The sequence below is a fragment of the Pan paniscus genome, chromosome 2, assembly GCF_029289425.2.
Source record: "Pan paniscus chromosome 2, NHGRI_mPanPan1-v2.0_pri, whole genome shotgun sequence".
NCBI classification, from domain to species: Eukaryota; Metazoa; Chordata; class Mammalia; order Primates; family Hominidae; genus Pan; species Pan paniscus.
The window spans coordinates 107,113,073-107,136,262 of NC_085926.1; the positions used below are offsets into that span (position 1 = coordinate 107,113,073).

Below are 23,190 nucleotides of genomic sequence, written 5' to 3' on the forward strand. Positions count from 1 at the left end.
TGATATTCTCTATCAGCTTTCCAAAAACTCTTTTTTTGTCTGGGCACAGTGGCTCACACCTGTAATCCCAGCACTTTGGGAGGCCGAGGCGAGTGGATCACATGAGGTCAGGGGTTCAAGACCAGCATGGCCAAAATGGTGAAACCCCATCTCTACAAAAATTAGCCGGGCATGATGGCGTGCGCCTGTAATGCCAGCTACTCAGGAGGCTGAGGCGGAAGAATCGTTTGAACCCAGGTGAGCTGAGATTGCGCCACTGGATTCTAGCCTGGGCGACAGAGCTGAGACTCCATCTCAGGAAAAAAAAAAAAAAAAAAAAAGTCCTTTTCTTTATGGAAAATCAGAAGTTGGTAGTAACAAAACTGCCCACATTTGAAGGGTTTTGTCTTTGCTACTGTCATGGACTGAATTGTGTTGCCTCCCCCGAAATTCATATGTTAAAGCCCTAACCCTCAGTACCTCAGATTGTGACTGTAGTTGGAGATAAGGCTTTTACTGAGGTAATTAATTAAAAATAAGGTTGTTGGGATGGGTGCTAATCCAATCTGGACTGGTGTCTTTCTAAGAAAAGGAGATTAAGACACAGACACCAGAGATACGTATGTGCACAGAAGGATGACCATGTGAGGAGGTAGCAAGAGAGTGGCCGGAAAAGAGCCAAAATGGAGACTTCAGAGGAATTCAAACTGCCAACACCTTCTTGGACTTCCAATCTCTAGAACTGTAAGAAATAAATTTCCATTACTTAAACCACCCAGGCAGTAGCATTTAGTTACGGCAGCCCTAGAAAACTAATACAGCTACCCAACAATCATGCATAAGAAGTAATTTCTGCTATTCTTATTCATCCATTGTGGCATCCCTCATGTTCTCCTTTTAACCTCTTACACCTTCCAAGCCAGGACTCAGAATTCTGTTTACTCTCTCCTATTCCCCTACCCACTCATGGCATTTAATTGCCATACACCTTCCTCCATATCCCTTTGCTGTATCAAGTCTCTGATTTTTTCCTCAAGGACCCAGGAATTTCAAGGAATACTTTAAATCCTTCAAAGCTAAGCCTTTCCCTGGTGAATCCAACTGTTGGTTTTACATGTGCTGGACTGAAACACATGTACTTAGTTTTGATCCTGAGAAAGTCACACTGCTGAGGGCTCAATTACAGGTTGCAGCAGAAAAAGTATCATAAATCCTAGAACAGCCTTTACCTCAAATCTACGCTAGATTATCAAGTTTATCTTCTGTGATTACCAGAACCATGGGAACAGATTGAATCCCTATGGAACTAATATTAATGTCCACAGAGCTACCTGCAGAGAAAATCTGGCCTTGTTCAATTCTACAGTGAATCTCCAGAAACGCTTTTTTTTTTCTTTTAGTTTAGTGAAGCATGGAAGACTTAGGAAATGACAGACTGTGTTTTGATAGTGAGCCAATTGGGCAAGGTCCCTTGATAGTTCTGTGCTCTGTAAGCGAGCTAGCACATTGCTGATGCTCAATAAATGTCACATATTGTCAACTATCAATTATTCAGAGTGTAATGAGAAAAATGCCTTGGCATGCATTACCGCAAAGCTTAATCACGAAGCTGTGTGACTCTAATACCATACCATATAGCAGATTGGCGTTTTACTTAAATTGCTAGACTGTATACATTTGTATTAATGACACATCTTTAAATGACTCCAACTTGTTTATAGTGACAACCAACAGAAACCACTGAAATTATTGAACATCAGTAACAGAAAGTTTTTAAAGTAGGCCTGAAGAGTATTCATAAATGTACTGTGATGGCCCCAAATGATGCCTTGCTGATGCATAGTGTCCATTCAAGTCCCCTGACCTTTCCTCAGGCTCTGTTTTCCTGGATTTTTCTTCCTCCCCCCACTCAATTTGTCCTCATGGGAAAATCCAACTCACCTCACTGGGAAACATTCCCTGAAACTATCTTCTCCCACACAAGGAACAATTTTGATGTCTGTTTGTAATGCTAGTACTTGGAACAGTGCACATGGAATATGTTCAAATACATGGATTTTGAAATGTACTTAGAGCCTAGAAAGTGTCTGATAAATAGTTGTTGAATAAATGAATAACAACTGAAGGATAAAACTAAATTCTCAATTTTCTGTCTTTTAACGTTGCTCTTTGGTGCATATACAAATTAGGAAATAAATGGAAAAGAGTGAAAAGAAAGAGACCTTGGACAACATGAGCTTAATTGTCATCTTCAGATCCAAGTTCATATTGGATCATCTGAAGATCCAAGATTGGTCATTTTAAGATCCAAGATCCAATATGACCTTTGATCTTAAGACGAAAATTAAGCCCCATATAATGGGGAGCTCTCCTCTTCCTCAATGCAGGTAGGATCAGTCAGTCTTTGAAAGATCCTGAGCTACCTACAACTACTTATTCAAGTCCTTAAGCTACATTTCCAAACATTAAGCCTAAGTTATCTCAGGCTGTAGCAAATTTTTTTTTTTTCAGATGGAGTCTCACTCTGTCGCCCAGGCTAGGCTGTACCAAATTTTAAAGCCTGCAGTAACCACATTAAAATGAATACAAGGGCAGAATACATTTCTCTAACCTTTTAGCTAATTTCTCCAAGTTAATTTGGCTCCTACTGTTAATATATGGTGAATATATGCCCTCATGTCCTGATGACAGCAGCATTAAAGCCTCAGTAGATACGAGAAGAAGTATAGTGTACTTGAGTTGAGTGGAAAGATTAAATAGGGAATATACTTCATCTGTGTCCTCAGCAAGGCCTGATTTTATTCTTAAATTGAGAAAAAAATGAAAACAAATGTTTCAGCTTCCAAGACAGAACCATATTCTACACAATAATTGAAAAGGAGTTTTTAATTACACCAACTAGGTCTGAATCTTGTTATCTTGTGCCTTGCTAAAGAGCTATTTTCTGCGGGTAGCTCAAGACTTTACAGAAACCGTCATTCATTCTTAGGATGTGGTTGCTAGGTCATTCTCTGCTTAAATACCAGGATATTCTCTCAGTCCTAGGAAACAAATGGCCCCCCTGAGAGGTTTGACCTGATAATGATGACACATTATACTAACAATACAAATTATAGTAAACCTGTCAAATCAGTTAAAAATGATTCCCTTAACAGGTACTATAGTAAAACTTTGTTCTCATGTAGCAATTATTTGAGAGTCTCAAATAACTTCATATAAATAAGTGCTATCACCTGCTCACTTCCAATAAGTTGACTGTAGTTGAAAGTTCATTTCAATGTTTAGTTAAGAGTTAATATCTTCTCCTCCCCCAACACATTGGCTGGCTCTCCACCTTTTACTGATGCCAGTGATGACATTGAATCATACCAAGCTGTACTATGCCCTCATTCCTTCTTATCAGAATTTTGTAAATGAGCATTACATTTTCCAAAGCTTTGTGGTTTGTAGAGTTGGATTGCCTTGCTGGCATGACTCAGAACAGAAACTAAGTTCGGCTTGCTTCTTGATAGTGTAAAGGTTTTTTTGTTTGGGTTTTTTTTTTAGTTTTTCTTTTTCTTTTTCTTTTTTTTTTTTTTTTTTTTTTTTTTGGAGACGGAGTCTTGCTCTGTCACCCAGGCTGTAGTGCAGTGGCGCAATCTCGGCTCACTGCAACCTCCGCCTCCCTAGTTCAAGCAATTCTCCTGTCTCAGCCTCCTGAGTAGCTGGGACTACAGGTGCGTGCCACCATGCCCGGCTAATTTTTGTATTTTTAGTAGAAACAGGGTTTCACCATGTTGGCCAGGCTGGTCTCATACTCCTGACTTCAAGTGACCCACCTGCCTCAGCCTCCCAAAGTGCTAGGATTATAGGCATAAGCCACCGTGCCCGGCCAAAAGGTTTTTGTTTTTTTTTTAACCTTTCTTTTTTCTTCTTTAAAATTTTTTAAATGATAGCAGATCTGATTTCACATGTTTGTCTTCTAACATTTATTTTTCGTTGATATGTAATATGGGAGCTTACCAAGGTCTGTCATATCATATTAAAGTAATGATTTCTAAGTATAAAGCATCAGAGTTGTAAACAGACTCCGTTGACAAGCTTCATTAATTCTTCCCACTTGATCTTTCTATTTTTCAAAGATATTCCAATTTGATTTCAAAGAGCATTTCTATATCTTTATAATTAAGATTGCCAATTTTCATGGATTTCAGCTTTTTTCTTTCATAGATCATAAGAAGAGACAAGTTCTGGGGAAAACTATTGAAAACCCAAGCATCAACATCAAAACAAAACTACAATATTCTATTTGTTTTCTGTAGCCAGTTAGAAAAGACTGTAAACTGATAGGCCAGTGCAGGAAAATACTGACTCCAATTAATTCAATTTAATTTGAATCAGTTAATTCAATTAAGTTCAGTAATGTTTACTGAGAACTATTATATGACCAGCACTGTGCTAGGCACTGAAGGCACACAAACAGGAGTAAAAGGTAGTACCAGCCTTCAGGAAACACATAATCTACCCGGAAATACTGAAATGTACCTACATAACCATCGTGTGGGAAAACATGGCCTAACGATTAAAGGTATGCAGATGTAAGAAAAAGCAGCCAAATCTGAATTGGGGGATCTGAGAAGGCTTCATTCACCAGGAAGGATAACAGTTTCTGGCCCATGAAGGATATTGTATTATATCTTCACCTTCCCGATAAAACTGAGTTGCCCAGGCCACATTCACCTCTGGGCCCAGTTGGGGCCACACTTACCTAATTTGTCTCATTTTACTGGCTCATGCTCTTGTGTGTGAACCACATCTCTACTTCTGCTGTAAAGCTTTACCCTGTTATTTCTGAACACACCTTGGACAAATTATGAAACTTGATAATACTGTCTCCATAGAATTGCTGTATTAAATGAGAAAATGTATGTAAAAATTTATGGAATAGCTGTTATTATTTTACACTTGCATTATCTAACCCATCCAAAATAATTGACTGATGACCCATTGAGAGAAATAAGGTAAAAGAGATAGGAAGCAAAGCCCCTCTCCCATTCCTCCTCCAGACAAACTTCACTTTAGGCCTATAGGTTGAAGAATGATAAAAGTAGAGAAAAGAAAGATAAATTTCTCTTTTGGTGCCATGATCTCGCAGTTTGAAAAACAAAAGTATTTGTTCTCACTCATAAGTGGAAGTTGAACAATGAAAACACATGGACATAGGGAGGGGAATACACACACCAGAGCCTGTCAGCGGGTCGGGGGGAAAAGGAAGGGAGAGCATTAGGACAAATACCTAATAATGCATGCGGGGCTTAAAACCTGGATGATGGGTTGATGGGTACAGCAAACCACCATGGCACATGTATACCTATGTAACAAACCTGCATGTTCTGCACATGTGTCCCAGAACTTAAAGCAAAATTAAAAAAAAAAAAAGAAAAGAAAAAAGAAAAAAAAGTATTTTCCTATTATTTTCTTGATATTATTCTAGTTTATCACACAACTAAAAATTTATACCTCTTTACAAAGTAAAAAATAATGGAGACTTACAGAATTGTGGCAACAGCTATTGCATCTCCAAAACCTTGTATAGGTGGACACATGGCTTAAGCTTCCAAGATTTTGCAGTGTGTGTTTCTAGTTAGCTGTCTTCTAAAACCTTTCATTTATCATTAAATGGAGGCATAACTCCCAGGTAGGTTTCTAAACACCGTTTACAATTTAAAGATAGTCATCAACAAAGTTGTTTTCTACCACTTTTATAGATCCATACCAATTCATTACAGATTGCATAATCTTAATGAAACTGGCACACAGGCATAATTTGTCATTAAGAATAAATTGTATGATGATGAACTCAGTCGATTAATCAAGGCACTGAAAAGGGCAATTGTTTGAAAAATGAAAGTACTGTTCTGGTTGTATTGATTATGTACTGTTTTTGGAAACAAACACATTTTACAATGCAGTAAAACATTCCTTGTTTTTAATTAAACTTTTTTTTTTTTTGAGATGGAGTCTCGCTCTGTCGCCCAGGCTGTAGTGCAGTGGCATGATCTCAGCTCACCGCATCCTCTGCCTCCCAGGTTCAAGCTATTCTCCAGCCTCAGCCTCCCAAGTAGCTGGGACTACAGGCGCATGCCACCACATCTGGCTAATTTTTGTATTTTTAGTAGAGACCAGGTTTCACCATGTTGGCCAGGCCAGTCTCGAACTCCTGACCTCAGGTGATCCACCTTGGCCTCCCAAAGTGCTGGGATTATAGGTGTAAGCCACCACACCCAGCCAATAATTATTATTTTTAATAGTTATTATTATGACTGCTGGTAGTAATCCACGGTATAGATACATCACTCTTTAACATTCAGTTGTTGAATGACATCTGGCTTGTTTTTAGTCTTTGCCTGTTGCTAATAAAGCTGTTATGAACATTCTTCTACAGATTATTTCTTAACGTTAAGTTTTTATTTCTCTGAAACAAAGGCCCAGTAGTGTAATTGCTGGGTTGGACAGTAATTGCAAGCTTGAATTTTTAAGAAACCACCAAACTGTTTTACAAAGTGACTGGAAAATTTTACATTTCCACCAGCAATATGTGAGTGATCCAGTTTTTCTACCTTTTTTTAACATTACGTTAATCTATGTAGACGGTAAAATTAGTAAATAAATAAATTACCCACATAAGAACAGCCTGTAAAAAGCCAGTTCAAAAAGTCCAAAGGGTAAAAAGGCAAGAGGTGTATAAAAAAGCCACCTCAGCCTCTCTCTGTGTCTCAGCTCACAGGGCTTCCAGGTATGCAACAAATGCTTTATACTTCTGAAAAGTACCTGATATACCCTAAAGCTTTTTCCAGCTAAATTAAAGTAAATAAATCTTTTTTTTTTTTCCCAAAATAGGATCATGGCCTATAAAACGCTTCAAGTAGTCCTGTGTTCAACATTGCTTATCGGTAAGAGCCTATTTCTTTTTTATTGATCATGTCTCCTACAGCCATCAGGTTGATAATACCTTTTGTCTTCTTAAAGAAATGAACAAACACGTTTTTATCCATAGGCCTATTCTATAGCACTGGGGAAACCAAACTATTGTAGAAGGCTGTGGTTTTGAACATGTTAATGTTAACTGTGTGTGTGTGTGTGTGTGATCATTTTATTTCTAATTATATATTAACATGATACTGTTGCTAAGAAGTCTAATTGCTGCCTCCAAAGAAGTGCTGTTGTGTCCTTGAACAAAGAAAATTTTAAAATATCTTTCAGAAGTATAATACTTACATAGTACCATTATATGAAGACCTCAAAGTACTTTGGGAACATGAATTTATTAACCTTTAGGGCAAGCTGTAGCTCAAAGTGGTGCTTTAAAGGCAGATCAAGGAAGGCACCAGAGGCCAGGCGATTTGCTGCCAAACTGACCCGGTAACTCAGTGGCTTCTATCAAAATTGAACTGAGAGGTCATTTGTTTTGCTTGTAACAAAAACTGAAAATACTTACAAAGATATAAATTATCTTCACAGTTAAATCTCTATAATTTATAAATATTTCTGATGCAGATGCTTAAATTAGAATAAACTTTTGCTTCTATGAAAATCTTGAGACTCATGCACAAAAATTATATTTTTCCTGAAGCCCTTCCCACACACAGCTAGATAGATGTATATATGTGTGTGTGTGTATATATATATATATGTATAAAATAAGCCTTCAATTCCTAAACATAGAAATAATTTTAATAATGAGTTTTAATCATAAATATTGCAATTTGCTGTTGGGTCATGTTTAAATATGTGATTGAAACATTTTTAGCCAAGTTATTATTAAGCAGTTATAACCAAAGCATATACAATCATACACAATTACAGCCCACATTGCCAGATGAAGAAAGTGAGGCTGGCTCAGTTTAAGTGAGTGTCTCAGAGCACATTGTAATTTAAAGACATTAGCTGGTTATAACTCACCGGTGTAATGCTTTGCTTTGACCACTGATCCGTGCAGTTGACTTTAGAGGGGGTAGCGGTGGTGGATGCCTGCAAGGCTAAAGCAATGCCGGCTGGTCCACATTCACCTATGAATGCTGCAGGGTCAAAAATATTTGACAAAGGAAATGGTTCTGCAAAATTTTTAAAGAGGCTTCAAAGACTTTCTTAAGAAACAAGTTTGAATTTACTTCAACTCCAACTGAGATACAAATATGTCTACCTATAAAGACAACTGGTTTGATTGACTTGACTCTAAAAAAAAATAATAAAGTTATCTAGTTGAAGTTTATGAAATAGCAAGTTGAGACCTAGAAACTAAGGACAGAGGTGTATGCACACTGCTGGATTAGCCCTTCAGATCTCAGGAAAGAAGGCTTCACTGCTTGCAGATTGAGGAGACTGACGTCTTCAGAACTGGATTCATTCATTACAATAACTGGTTTAGCTGACAGTTTCTACATCATGTAGCTCTACAGAAGAAAGTAGTAGCTTGAATGAACTTTCTTTGCTTCTTTTCCTCCACATTTTCTTTTAAGAATACAGCCTATTCATCTGTACTTCTCTGAAGCCCTTCTGCTTATTATAAGAAAACCACTATTTTTTTAAAGTTTATTTTCATGTTTTTTAAGTTTTCTCTATTATAGCTTAGTCGTCCAACAAATTACTTTTCTTTAGAATTTGATTTAAGGGAGGTAGGGAGAAGGTCTCATTTATCTATTTTCCTGATGGGAATGCTGAGGCCAAAAACAATGAAAGGTCTTATCCAAGTAATTAAATTTATGGGCAGAGTTGACAAGTTATTGATTATTTTCAAAACAGTAACTTATACGCATTGGAGCTGATTCTCTAGTCAGAGAATTAGAAGTTCAAGTGTTGTGACTTGATTTAAAAAATAAGCATATAAACCTGTCTTGAACATTTAGGTCAAGAATTGCCTTCTTTCAGAAATGAAGGAGAGATAAAGAAAAAATTTTTTAATTGCCTTCTTCTATAATGAAATCAGCAAATATTAATGCTACTAATTTAAATTCCTTTTATGTGTCAGGGGCTTTGCATAAGCTATCTTAGTCAGTTCTCATGACCACTCTGAACTCATTTTACAGAAAGAGGGAACTGAGGGCTTAGGGAATTCAAGTGACCAAGCTACACAGTCAATCAATGGTAGAAGCTGCATTCATGTCCTAATCCTACATCTACCACTTATGAGAACAAAACTCTTCTTTCTGCTACACAAACTCTCCCCTCTGGCACTGCAGTGACTGACATGGGCTAGCAGCAGCTCACAGAGCAAGACCTCCTCTTGAAAAAGTGGTGGAGGCAGTATCATAGCCGTTGCTTCCACAAGAAACGACCAGGAGTTAAGAAGCTGGGTGACCTTACCTGACAAAATTGAGCAGAACCAGGACACCACCAATGACTTTCAGTGACAGTTCCTAGTTGTACTAATGGTGAAGAGTAGCAACAGGGCATTTATTAAAACCAAACAGCTTTATATCACATACAAAGGAAATATGGAAATATGGAAAAAAAACATATTTGAAAAGTGTTTTTCTAAGTGAACCAACTTTTGAATGCTATTAAGATTTATACTGGGTTTTTTTTGTTGTTTCTCATTTCTGTATTTTTTTAAAGGATTGCTTTCATTGTTCTGCTAAAATGAAAAATAGATTTATTTTCCCTCAGCAATCATGTTCTCCTGATTGGATTTGGCAGCTGGAGTTGACCCATACACGAAACGATTTGGGGGTCCATGCCCATATTGTTGACCTGTGATCAGATCTGTCCATAAAGTGCAAGTATGTCTTCTGGTTTTAGACAGGGATAATAATAAGCTGCCTTTGGTCTGTTTTTCCTCTGGTAGTTCCACCTCTTATTTTTCACTCCACAGTTAGTAACCAATGCCAGTTTGTCTTGAAAGATTTTTGATTTGCTTTGTTTTTTGACAAGAGCTTTTAAGCTCACATATTCTAACACACAACCCTGTCAGCATCCCCAATCCCTTTCTTTTTGCTTTCTTCTCTACCATAGGAAGACTAGCCCTTTTCAGTCATCCCTGCAGCCCTCCAATTCCTTAGAGATTCTGTATTCTCTGACACAGTTTTGGTTTATTTTAAAAGATTTTGTTCTTAATTTTACCTACTCACTTGGGCTTATGACTGATTGATACTCTCAAGAAGACACATAATGAGAATAAACTGGAAAATAATTTGGTTGGAAAAAAAAATGTTGTTGTAGGAAAATCCAGGTTCTTGTCATGTGACCAGGAAAGATTAGGTTTGCAGACACTTTGAAGGGTGAAGGGGACGGAATTTATTGGACGAAAAGGAAAACGGTAAAACAACACAGCAAAGTGGGAGAATGGTTCCTGTTAACAGGCCCTCATTTCACAGATTGAATCCCAGGTTCCTACACAGGAATAGGAAGGGCCAGGCCCCTCCCCGCTGCAAACGGCCTGAGCTTCCGTGGGTCCACCCCTTCTCCCAGTGACCAGGCTGGTCGGAGGTTCTCCCGGGACCCCTTTATACTCGGTTGTCTCAATGTCATTGCTTATGACTAGATTCATTGAGCAGTCTGGGTGCTGTAGAAAAACTGTTTTCCTACACATATGGCATCATCTGTCATATGTATATGGAGATGGGGATCCCATCAACACATGTAGGCAATGACCCAGAAAGAGTCACTATTGAATCAAATACAATGCTGCCTTTCATGAATTATGAATTTCCATGTCTACAAGATTAAAAGTAATAAAAGAACCACCAGCTCCAAAAACATGTCCAAGGAAATTCTGTGGCCATAAGAGTGAGTGCCAACATTGTGTATGTGTGTTAAGAGCAGGTTAGAACAGATTTAAGTTAAACCCAAGTGACACCACTTCCTGTTTACTTTCCAAAATACTCAATATGTCAGCAATTGTAATGCCAGTAAAGTGGAAGTTACTGAGTTAAAAGGTCAGTTAAAAAGCATCCTGTTAGACTTTTGTTTTTTTGTTGCTGTTGTTTGTTTGTTTTGTTTTTGTTTTTGTTTTTTGAGACGGAGTCTCTCTCTGTCGCTCAGGCTGGAGTGGAGTGGTGTGATCTCAGTTCACTGCAACCTCTACCTCTCAGGTGCAAGCGATTCTCCTGGCTCAGCCTCCTGAGTAGCTGGGATTACAGGCATGCACCACCATGCCTGGCTAATTTTTGTATTTTTAGTAGAAACGGGGTTTCACCATGTTGCCCATTCTGGTCTCAAACTCCTGACCTCAGGTGATCCACCTACCTTGGCTTCCCAAAGTGCTGGGATTATAGGTGTGAGCCACCCCACCCGGCCCCTGTTAGACCTCTGAACAGGACACTAGGATATGAGAGCCGGTCAGCAATTCAGCACCCCTCTCCATTTTTTCCAGTTTCCTTTCACCCTCTTTGCCTTCTGTTGTGTTACTTCCTTTATCTGCCCTGTGGCTTTTCACCTTTTGTCTTTTGTAAACCCGCTTCATTTTTCTATCTTTCCTTTGATTTTTTTCTTGATTTCTCTCTCCATCTCTTTTCTTCTATTCTCCTCTTTTTCTTCTTCACATTTTTCTCTCATAACCCAAATTGCTTCTCTTCCATTATCTGTCTCTCTCTCTCCTTTTCTCACCAATTTTTATCCAAGTTCAAGCAAAGTGAGGGAATATGTTCTACTAAACACAACTCTTCTGTCTTCCACTACACATTTTTGGGTCAGTGACCAAAGGTAATGGGGAAAGAAATAAAATAGCTATGCCATTGTGTATAAAAATTACTTACTTAGTGGGGCGTGGTGGCTCATGCCTGTAATCCTAGCACTTTCGGAGGCAGAGGCAGGCAGATCACTTGAGGTCAGGAGTTCAAGACCAGCCTGGCCAGCATGGCAAACCCCATCTCTACTAAAAATACAAAAATTAGCCGGGCGTGGTGGTGCATGCCTGTAATCCCAGCTACTCGGGATGCTGAGGCACAAGAATCACTTCAACCCCAGAGGCAGAGGTTGCAGTGAGCCAAGATCGTGCCACTGCACTCTAGTCTGGGCAACAAAGCAAGACTACACTCAAAAAGAAAAAAAAATTACTTAACAAAGAGAATATTCAAGTTTTAGAAAATATGAACGTAAACATGAGTATTTTAGTCTCTCACTAAATCGTGTAACTCCTCCTACATTTACAGAAATCTTTGAAATTTTTACACAATTACTAAGACATTTATATATCCTTTTCTCCAGATCCTCTTTTGTACTTTACTCCTAGTGACCATTTATACTTTATTTCAGTACTTAATTTGTGTGTGTCCATAATTTTCTGGGCAGTTATTTCATCTTTTCTTTAAAAATAAATATTTTAAAGGCAAGGACTGAGACTCAGCAGTTCAATAAAAATAGTAAACAATAAATATTATTAGGTACTTATGCTGAGTGCTAAGTGCTTTACTTTCACCATCCCATACGTAAATATCTTTGAACTTTAAGCAAGACTGCACTGCTTACTGTCCATCTCTAGTAGCAGGTATCAGGTAATACCCCAGATATCAGTATTACCTAGACCCTAAGGGAAATAGCTAGCAGTAGACCTCTCCTATGGATCTGCCCAGATATTTTATGTCTTCTGACCCCACTGAATCTCATTGCATTTATTTCAAAAACATACAGACATTGAAGGTTACATGTGGGAAATAATTCGGTTGTGCCTATCTGGGAATGACAAGCTCCCACCGGAGTGCCCTGGCATGTGCTGTGTTTTTTTTTTTTTCTCCCTCCTTTTTTAGTGAGGCTTTGAGCAACAGACTATTGGGTTAAGCTACTCTTTCTTCACCACCCTCCAACAAATAGCACCCTTCTTCTTTGTCCAGTTTTGATCAAGTTGAGAAATAAAGAAATAAGATTATGGAAGGCAATCGATTTCCTTTATTCCTGAGAAGGGCTAATTTGGAAAATGTAGCTTAGTATAAGTACATAAAGGGCCTGATGACTGGACTCCCAAATTTGGCAAATTATAACCAATTGCAGGTTGCAGAACCAGAACAGGAAGCATGCCCTAGGAGGGCAGTTTACTCTCAAGAGAAGAAGAAAGAGCTAAGCTGGACATGGTCAAGTTAAACTTCTTGGATTTACAAATTAACTGAAGCACTGCCCCTTCCCAGGAGCAGAGCACACATAGGGGTGAAGAGGGGCCTAGGCTTACCCTAAATGAGCTTCCTCTACATCAGGGAAAAGAGAAATCTGCCAGCAGACTCTGTCCTTTAATTCTGTATCTTATTTTACCTTAGGCTTTCTGATCTTTTAGATATATAGGTTCCTACCACAAGTATCATTTCAAGGTTATGTGTATAGGGTATAGAATATTGTCTTTTCCCCACCATTATGTTTAAAGAGTTTTTTTCAGCTTTCTGTGGGTGCTAGTAACATAGAGACTTTCATTTCTAATGATGCAGTTTTCATTATGCTCATACTGCTCATTAGCCTGCGATGGGTACTCCCCACTTTGTTCATAATATGAATACATTTTTATCTGTTTTGTTTTAATTATTGGGTAAGTCTACTTTGATCTTTCTTTCACTTATTTCTGACTGTCGCAGTGCTAAATTTTTCAGTAAGTTCCTTGAAAGTAGTAGGAACTGTGCCCACTTAGCATATTCTCTGTGCTTCCGATAACACGATACCATGCATAGAAAGTAGTTTTTGATTAATGACCTATTTGTTATTAATACATTCCAGATCAAAATATTAGAGCTGGAAAAGACCTTAGTGGTTGTGTAATCCAGACTTGTTTCACAGAACAAAAAATGGAAGTGCAGGAATAAGAAGTGGCTCAATGACCTAGCTGGTCACTGGCGAGGCCAAGAAAAGACTCTGGGTCTCTGATCCTTCTTGGCTTGTGTAAGGAGAGCTGTGATCCCAAATAGTGTTTGCTTTATACTCTGAAGTGTTTGCCTTGTTTCTACCTTACAGAATTTTCTGCAGAGGATATTTAAGAAATGTTTAGACAAAACATTTACAGATCCTATTAAAGCTGACTATGATGTGGGTGAAAAAAGGGGCATGTGTAGGGAGTTGTAAATAAAGAGAGAAGGATATTTTTCATAGCTGATGATCATGAAGTTTAAGAAAGGCATTAACCTGGTTGATATTGCCTACATTTTTTTAAAAAACTCATTTAAAACTCAACAAAGCAATAAAACTCAGGGTTCAGTTTTCAAACCCCAGCAATATTAGATAGGTTCACAAACACAAAACCCTGGTCTTGCTCTCACTAACTTTCAAGGTTGATCACGCAGAATGAAAAAGGGAGGAGAAATTTCTCAAGCAGAGAGGATAATAGCCTGCCCTTCTATATTACTTGCATTTTTATTTCCAGCCCTGCCACTGACTTACTATATGACCTTGAGTGAGTCATTTCATCTCTGCATGTCAATTTTCTCAATTTGTAAAGTAGGATAATAAATACTAGTTTCTGTCTCTCTCATGGGTGGTGTTATCATCATCATCAATTAAGATTTATTGGATGCCTGTCGGGCTTATAATGCTGAGGTAGGTGGTTTGTCCTAGGGAGGAGAAGGAGATTGTATCGGTAAAACATTTTCCATGAACAAAAAGGTAAAAGACTTACAAAAGACAGAATTATTAGAGCTTAAAATAGCTATTGTATATATTTTAAAGCATGCTTCTCTGCCAAGATTTATGCAATAGCATTTTTTTCTTAGTGATTGTATAATGCACCAGGATGACTATGGTACAGAATTCTGGTTTTACTTTTATATAATTCCGAGTAACACTATCTTAAGCAATTACTACAGATTCACTATGTAGCTATAAGTCATATCCTAAGCATCATTTACTTAGAGCTATTTATTGTTTATTGATGGAATTGGATCTATTTTGCACAGCCACTAATTTTGTTTTGAAAAAAACACCTATTTATTAACAGAATAATAGCACATAAAATATGTAACACTGTAACACACACCTTTTCTTCAAAGAGAATAATCAGAAATCTGAAAAGTGACCCATTAGTGCATTTCATCTAAAAGGAAAAAATCAAAGCTGGTTAGTCCACACTGGTCAGCCCAAATGAATGCGGGTTCCTTCCTCCTGTCTTCCTCAAATCAATCCTGTTTTCCCATCCCACATTCACCAGATTCAGGCCCTTCTTATCTCTCATCTGGACTATTGAATAGCCTCTGATCTCGTGTCCCTCACTCTTCTCTTCCTTTTATTATCTGTCCTTACACCACTGACAAAAGGATCTTTCAGAGTAAATCTGTGAATGAATAAATAAAATGTGGTATATATACATATATATTAAATACATAAAGTATTACTCAGTCTTAAAAAAGGAATGAAATACTGATGTCACAATGTGGAAGAACTTTGATGGTATTATGCCATGTGAAATAAGCCAGACAGAAAAGAACAAATACTCTATGATTCCACTTACATGTGGTGCCTAGAACAGGCAAATTCATAGGAAAAGAAAGTAGAATAGTAGTTACCAGGGGTTGGGGAGGGATTAATGGGGAGTTGTTTAAAGAGTAAGAGTTTCTGTTTGAGACAATGAAATAGTCCTGGAGATGGATAGTGGTGATGGTTACAAAACAATGTAGATGTACTTAATACCACTGAATTGAACACTCAGAACTGGTTCAAGTGGTATGTTTTATGTTATGCATATTTTACCATAATACAAACAATTTTTTTAAAAAGTAAATCTGGTCCTTCCTATCATTTTCTTATTCAGAAATGATTATTAATTATTTAGAGTAAAGCCCAAACCCTTTGGTATGACAGTTAAAATCATTCAGAATCGAGCTCCAACTTACCTTTCCAGTGTTATCTCTGACCACATCTATACCACAACCCTACCTTTCAATCATATTGGTAAAATGAAAGTCACCAACCCTGAATCTTCCTTTGCTCCTCCATTCTTTAACTCTCCAGTCTCCTTCAGCCTAGAATACATGCGCTTTGCTTCTACTCCCTTCATCCTCATTGTTGAAGTGTAACAAATCTTTGAAGCTCAACTCAAAACAAATTTCTCTGTGAGGTGTCCATGACAGTATCAAAATTGCTCCAACTATGGATGGTCTGATCAAATATGTCTTCTTCTAATTATATATGAACTCTGACTATAATGTGAATTCTTTAATGGTAAGGGTTATTTGTTGTCTATCTTTGCATGCAGTAGTGATTAGCAAGAGTTATTTTTGTTTATCTTTCCATGCAATGATGATAATCAGAGCAAGGACTAGGGTGAGAGAAGTGAGGAACTTATGGTACAAAATTTGTATGACCCTGAAAGTGAGTTCCTTTTATCCTAGGTGTCTCACTTGCCTCAACTTAGTCTCAACCCTTGTGATTAGCTATTTACCTTGACATCAATAAGTGTGTATAATGCATTCTATAAGTTATCTACTACTGCATAACTAATTTTTCCAAACCTTAACAGCTTAAAACAACTAACATATTATTGTAGTTGCAGGGTCATGAATCTGGGAGTGGCTTGGCTCAGTGGTTGTGGCTCTGAATTTATTATGATGATGCAGTAAAGATGTCAATGGGGGCTGCAGTCATCTGAAGGCTTGACTGGAGCAAAAACGTCAGGTTCCCAGATGGCTCGCTTACCTGGCTATTAGTGGGAGGCATCATTTCCTTGTCATGTGGTCTTCTCCCTCAGGGCTGCTTGAGTGCCCTCACAACATGGCAGCTGACTTTTCTTAGAGCAAGTGGTCCAAAAGAGGGGCAAGGCAGAAGCTGTAACGTCTTTTATATCCTAGCCACAAAAATTGCACACAGTCATTCCACAGTAGCTTATGGTTATGTACGTCAGCCCTATTAAATAAAAGAGGGGACTACTATACAAGAATATGAATAACAAGAAGTAGTAATTTTTGGGAGCCACCTTAAAAGATGGTTTCCACAAACTTGCTGGTTGGATTATACTAAATTGGATTAGCTAGCAGCAGAACAGTATTAATTCTGGCATCTGTCACTAACACCTCCTAAGTTTAAATGTTAACTAATTTTTTTTTATATAAAACTCTTCTATCTAGCCAACTCTGACTATTGTTTTAAGATACTGAAACACATCATTCCTCTGGCTTAAATTTTTTTTTAAATGTTTCTCCTTCTCTCATCCTGCTAAATCCAATTTTTCCCTCAAGGAGCAGGTGAAACAACTTCCTTGACTGAGGAAACGCCTACTTGTACCCCAGTGTCTTAGTGCTCAATAACAACATCTTCTAAATTCCTTTAGTGCAATCAAATCTTGTGTTGCCTCGTCTTGTCTTTTATCTTTGACCCTGGATCCCAAATAAACAGAGAGCCCCATAGAAGGGAATTTTTATACCGTATAGCTTGCTATAACCCAGGTTTATACAGAAGGTTGTCAACAGAGGACTGCTAATAATGAGGTTGTTAAGTGCCTAATGTAACATTACTCACAATTAGATGTTGTAATAAATGCTTCTTTATCACAATGAACAGATTGTATTGTTGTCACATATAGGTCAGGAGAGAATGTGTTCTTCCTTTGTATTGGTTCAAGTTATAATTCTGAAAGCAATTGTGTTTTACTTGAGAATGAAAATACAACACAGACTGTTAAAATCTCAAGATCTTTAAAAAGTCTGGATTTTTAAAAATTATCATCTCTTTTTTCTTCTTAATCCTGGAGTAGGAAGGAGTTGCAAAATACAAGGTGCAAACAAGGAAGTTTCCAAGTTGCAACAAGGAAGGAGTTGCAAAATTTGATGGTGAATTGATCAATGCCAACAATTTAAACCACAGTGTCAGGTTTGGGAGCAGCCTAGTTCAAACGGAAAGATCAGTTCTATTTTGGAGGGCTAGGAAAGGAAGAATAAGATTGTTGACTGCCTAGTTTGAGCCAGATAGTTTATAGTCATCAATTTATCCAGTCCTTACAGCAAGTGTGTGTGCATTATTATACCCCTTAACATGCAAGAAAACTAAAGTGCAAAGAAATCAAGCAACTTTCCCCGAAAAGTGATAGGGCTGGAATTCGAATCCAGGTGTGGAGGCCCACATGCATGTATGGAAGCTCTGATATCCTGCTCCATCCACCACATAGCACTGGCTTTCAAGGTGAAGTAAATACAGGTCAAACTGAGTGGTTAGCATACAGTGGTGACAAAGGGCCAAGGAGTAGCTGTCTCACTCACAGCTTAGCTTTTCCAGAGTTTCCTCCTCAGGCCCCCAGCCTACCAAAGATCACAGCTGGGTCTCTTGAAGAGGAAACATTAAGATGTAAACTATTGCTCTAAAAGATGCTGTGCTCTTGGACTCTAAATTGCAGGAGCATTGGGAGCGCCATTTTTGTTGGAGGACCCTGCAAACCAGTTCCTACGTCTCAAAAGACATGTAAATTTGCAGGATTACTGGGACCCAGATCACAGTTCAGATGTGTGGGGAAACACACTGGCTAAGCAGGTATTTGTATTAGAAACAAATGGTCCTTCACCATTTATCTTTTTAAATAGTCATTGCATTAGCTGACCACTAATTAACACATGACTAGCCTAGCCCTGATTATTCATCTTTAGACACTCTGAACTATATCTGCTTTTTCTTCCCCATGAAGTGGTTTTTGCCTAGTAAACTCTGCCTCTTGCTTAAAGACTAGACTCAAATGTCCCTCTGAAGCCTTTCCCTTCTTCTCAGGGCGACATTTGTCTTTCCTTCTCTCCCTTTTTGCATGCTCTTTCACAAGTAAATAGCTCTCAAAATGTCAATTGGAATTACTTGTTTTGTGTACCCAACCTACCTACCTAGACTATAAAGGTAGGGTCTGTATCTTATCCTTCAAGGTAATTATTCTCGGGAACTAGCAAAATGATTGTTATATAGTCAAAGCTTAATAAATTATTACATGTATGTGTAGATTGATGAATGGATAGTGGTCGGACTTTAGTTCACTTTCAGTTGTTCAGTAGCTAAATATCCCCGGTGATAATTATTCAAGGCTTTAATGTTGTTCCTCCTTTTGCTTGCCTTTTGTACATTTTCCTATTCATTTGCATTCTCGCTGCAAAAGAAACAAAGAAGAAACTTGCATTGGCCTTTTTTATTCTATATTTACTTTTCTGATAGAAGACATTAAAACTCCAGGCCAAATGAAATTGCTGAATTATCTGAGGATTTCAATTATTCATGATCTCCCTCTTACAATTTAGCAATTTAGGAAACAAAGTTGTATAATGAATGAATGAATTCTTTCACTTATTCTTTCTTTCTTTCCACATGTCTCAGGATCTGTTTATCATCAGGCATGAGGATTGTATAAAGTCATAAAAAGTTGAATGTCCTTGTTTTCATGGGGCCTTGATCTTGTCCGTACTCCACATGACTGGGTCTTAACCGGTCTACCAGGATCTGCTTGTTTTGCACTTGCTGATGAAAACTACTAACTGAATAATGCATCCAGTTTTATGGCTGTTTTTGTCCAATAGGCATTATTTAGCATTATTAAAACAAGACATTTGTTTATTTGGTCAATTAAGTGATTAAGTAGGCTGGTAGACTGTGTCTTCTTTATAGAATGTTGACATTTTCAGGTACACTCCTGCCTCTACTTGTAGACCAGATTTGTACCAACTGACAGACACTATGTAATGTAGCAAGACTCTGCTACATTGGTTTATACTGTGGCCCCACAAATACTGTAAAATATCTGAGTATTGAAATAAACAGATAATTAAAAGTATGAAAACCAAAGTCTATTTGGTATAATTCTTCCATTATATTTTTCTCATCTTTTAGGAATATCTGTATGATAATCAGAATAACTGATGCAAGATGTGTTCTACACACTCAGAGATCATGACTTGTGTTTCCTTTTCTTGAAGGCTCGTGAAACATGGATTGCTTTGAAAACAACAGCACAGTATTATTTGGATATGAATACCTTCACCTTTGACATGTCTACTGCCCAGTAAATATGTTTTCCTGGTTGAAGCAGGAGGATGAAGATGGCGGAGGTTGGAATGGCATTGTGCCAAAACCATGGGTTTTAGAGATCTGAGGGTATATCCATGCTGTTTACTACATTATTTATTATGCCTGTCTCAAAGTTGTTGAAAACAGTAGTTATGAAAACCCATGTAGAAACCTGGAATAAGACATTCTCAATAAATGGTAGTTCTCAAAAAAAGAACTAAAAAAAAAAAAGGCTGTAGTAATAACATTTACCAAAATGATGGCATTTATGGGAAAAGGAAAGCAAAAACAAAAACAAAAAAAAAGTAGTTTCATTAAACCACTCTGTTCATAGCTTTTACTCTCTATTGCCTCTTCTTTGAGAGAGTTTTTTAATTCAAAGAAGGACAGGGAGCTCTCAAATAGAGCTGATCCTCTTCTCTCTTCTTCAGTGCTTGTCGCATTCTTAAGTCAGTCGATTTTAAAACCATGATTTTGAAACGTTTTTCATCAAAAGTGTACTGCTGAGTGGAGAATACAGCCTTACTTTAATATAACAAGTAGATAGTGGCTAGGAACTCAATGGAAGTCATTCACTTGTAAGTGCAAATTTCTTCTAAGTTTTGTAAAATTTTTGTAAGCTTTGCATTCTGTTCCACAATTTATTGATGTTTGTTTTAATGTGAAATAACAGTTTTGACTCACTGGCCAGGCACATTTTATAATTTTTTCAATTAAAACTGAAAAATTGGCCATAGGGAAAAGTGGACTGCATTTATCCTATAACTTTCCTAATATTCATGGATTACCACCTCAGTTTGAGAAGCATTGAGATGATACAACTAATTGCCAAGATTGCCCCCCAAAATCACAGGTAAATGGAATTTTTGTCCTCAGAAGTCTATTTATCTCCATTCTCTATTCTCTATTTTAGTTGTTCTCTCAAACAATTTATTTTTACCTTTTAAGGTAAATGGAAACATTTCCCTAAGACCTTAGTTGATCTTATGTGGTCTTAAAACAATCTTAAGCACTTTTTGAGTGGCAAGTAAATCAGAAAAACCAAATGCCAAGAAGTTGACTGGAAGGACTTTGGTCTCAGCAATTTCTTCTCCAAAAGGACACTGACAGCTGCTCAGTATTCCACATTTCCCATCCTATGGCCTAGAGGTGTTTTCAGTGAGAAATTTAAGGCTAATTTATAACTTATTAAGTTAACTGCTATCCATTTCCAATAAATATGAACATAGATTTTTAAATTACATCTGAACAAACAAAACAAAGATGATGAATCATTTAGTTTTGCAGTGGGAAATAAGTTTGAGAGTGTACATAAATATATCTTCAGTGTTTTAACAATAATATACGTTTTACTAACACAAAGTTTCATTCTTTAATTATTTAATAAAAAATTGAGAATGTCTCTGTATTAGGGTTCTCCAGAGAAACAGAACCAATAGGATATGTATATATAGAGATGCTCCTCAACTTACGATGGCGTTACATCCCAATAAACCCGTCACACGCTGAAAATATCATAAGTCAAAAGTGCATTTAATATACCTGACCTACCCAACCTCATAGCTTTGCCTAGCCCACTGATGTGGTTTGGCTCTGTGTTCCCACCCAAATCTCATGTTAAATTGTAATTCCCATGGCCGGGCATGGTGGCTCACACCTGTAATCCCAGCACTTTGAGAGGCTGAGGCAGGCAAATCACCTGAGGTCGGGAGTTCGAGACCAGCCTGACCAACATGGAGAAACCCTGTCTCTACTAAAAATACAAAATTAGCCGGGCGTAGTGGCACATGCCTGTAATCCCAGCTACTTGGGAGGCTGAGGCAGAAGAATTACTTGAACCCGGAAGGCAGAGGTTGTGGTGAGCCAAGATTGTGCCATTGCACTCCAGCCTGGGCAACAAGAGCGAAACTCCGTCTCAAAAATAAAAATAAAAAAAATTGTAATTCCCAGTGTTGGTGGCAGGGCCTGGTGGGAGGTGTGGTGATCATGGGGGTGGTTTCTAATGGTTTAGTGCTATTTCCCTAGTGCTGTCTTGTGACAGAGTTCTCACAAGATCTGGTTATTTAAAAGTATGTAGCATCTCCCCTTACCTCGCTCTCTCCTGCCACCGTGTGAAGATTTGCCTGCTTCCTCTTCACCCTTCTGCCATGATTGTAAGTTTCCTGGGAACTTCCCAGCCGTGCTTTCTGTACAACCTGTGGAAGCCAGTCAATTAAACCTCTTTTCTTTATAAATTATCCAGTCTCTTTATTGCAGTGTGAAAACATACCAAACATGCTTAAACATACTCAGTGCACTTACCTGGGCTTACAGTTGGGCAAAATCATCTGGCAACACGGTCTACTATAGAGTACTGTGTTTGTGTGGCTGATTGGGAGTCATGGCTGGCTGCTGCTACCCAGCATCAGGAGAGAGTGCTGTACCACATATTGCTAGCCTGGGAAAAGATCTAAATTCAAAGTATGGTTTCTATTGAATGTGTATCACTTTCGCACCATAATTAAGTTGAAAAATTGTAAGTTGAACCATAGTAAATAGAGGACTGACTGTAAAGAGAAAGAGATTTATTTTAGGGATTGGCTCGTGATTATGGAGGCAGGCAAGTCCAAAGTCTTCAGGGTGGGCAGGCAGACTTTAGACTGGGGAAGAGCCCATGCTGCATTTAACACCTAACGCAGTCTGCTGGAAGAATTCCCTCTTCCTTACGATAGGTCAGTCCTTTGTTCCTTCCAAGACTTCAACTGATTAAATAAGTCTCATTCCTATTATACAGGGTAATCTCCTTAACCCAAAGCCAACCAATTTAATATAAATCTTATCCAAAAATACCCTCACAGAAGCATTCATTTAATATTCGACCATGTTTACATATTGTACTGGAGGATTACAAATGTAAATACTGTGGTGACTCTGAACTCTTCTGAAGCAGGTTTTCATTGTGAAGTTTAAAGGGAACTCTTTTGGTTTGCCTTCTTCACCTGCTTAATACAGAGGCCCACTATGTAACTGGAAATGACAGGTAAGGATAATCCTACTAAATCCAGACTCCCAGAGGCTTCTGTCCAAATTTGAGGCTCACTGGTCTGACCCTACATAAGCACTCTTCTGCCTAAGCTTTCCTGCATTTTCTGTAGAACAAGTCAACATATATGCCAAGGATCAGGCTGACCCTTTTTACGTCTCTTGAACATCCTACCCTCTAGAATTCATGTAATGTTGATTCACATGCTTTCCCAGTGGACATTTCAATGCCATATTAATACGGGGAAACAATTCCAAGTCTTCCTTTGATGATATGAAAAGCAT

At 38.0% G+C, this 23,190-nt stretch overlaps 1 protein-coding gene across 1 annotated transcript; it reads left to right on the forward strand.

Moving 5' to 3' along the window:
- Positions 1–6,571: 6,571 nt before the first annotated feature.
- Positions 6,572–22,365, forward strand: C2H3orf85 (chromosome 2 C3orf85 homolog). The gene is made up of 3 exons (XM_055110863.2): positions 6,572–6,911; positions 18,245–18,378; positions 19,794–22,365. Exons 1-3 carry the CDS (start codon positions 6,863–6,865, stop codon positions 19,881–19,883), a joined length of 273 nt encoding a protein of 90 aa, XP_054966838.2. The 5' UTR covers positions 6,572–6,862; the 3' UTR covers positions 19,884–22,365.
- The last annotated feature ends 825 nt before the right edge of the window (positions 22,366–23,190 follow it).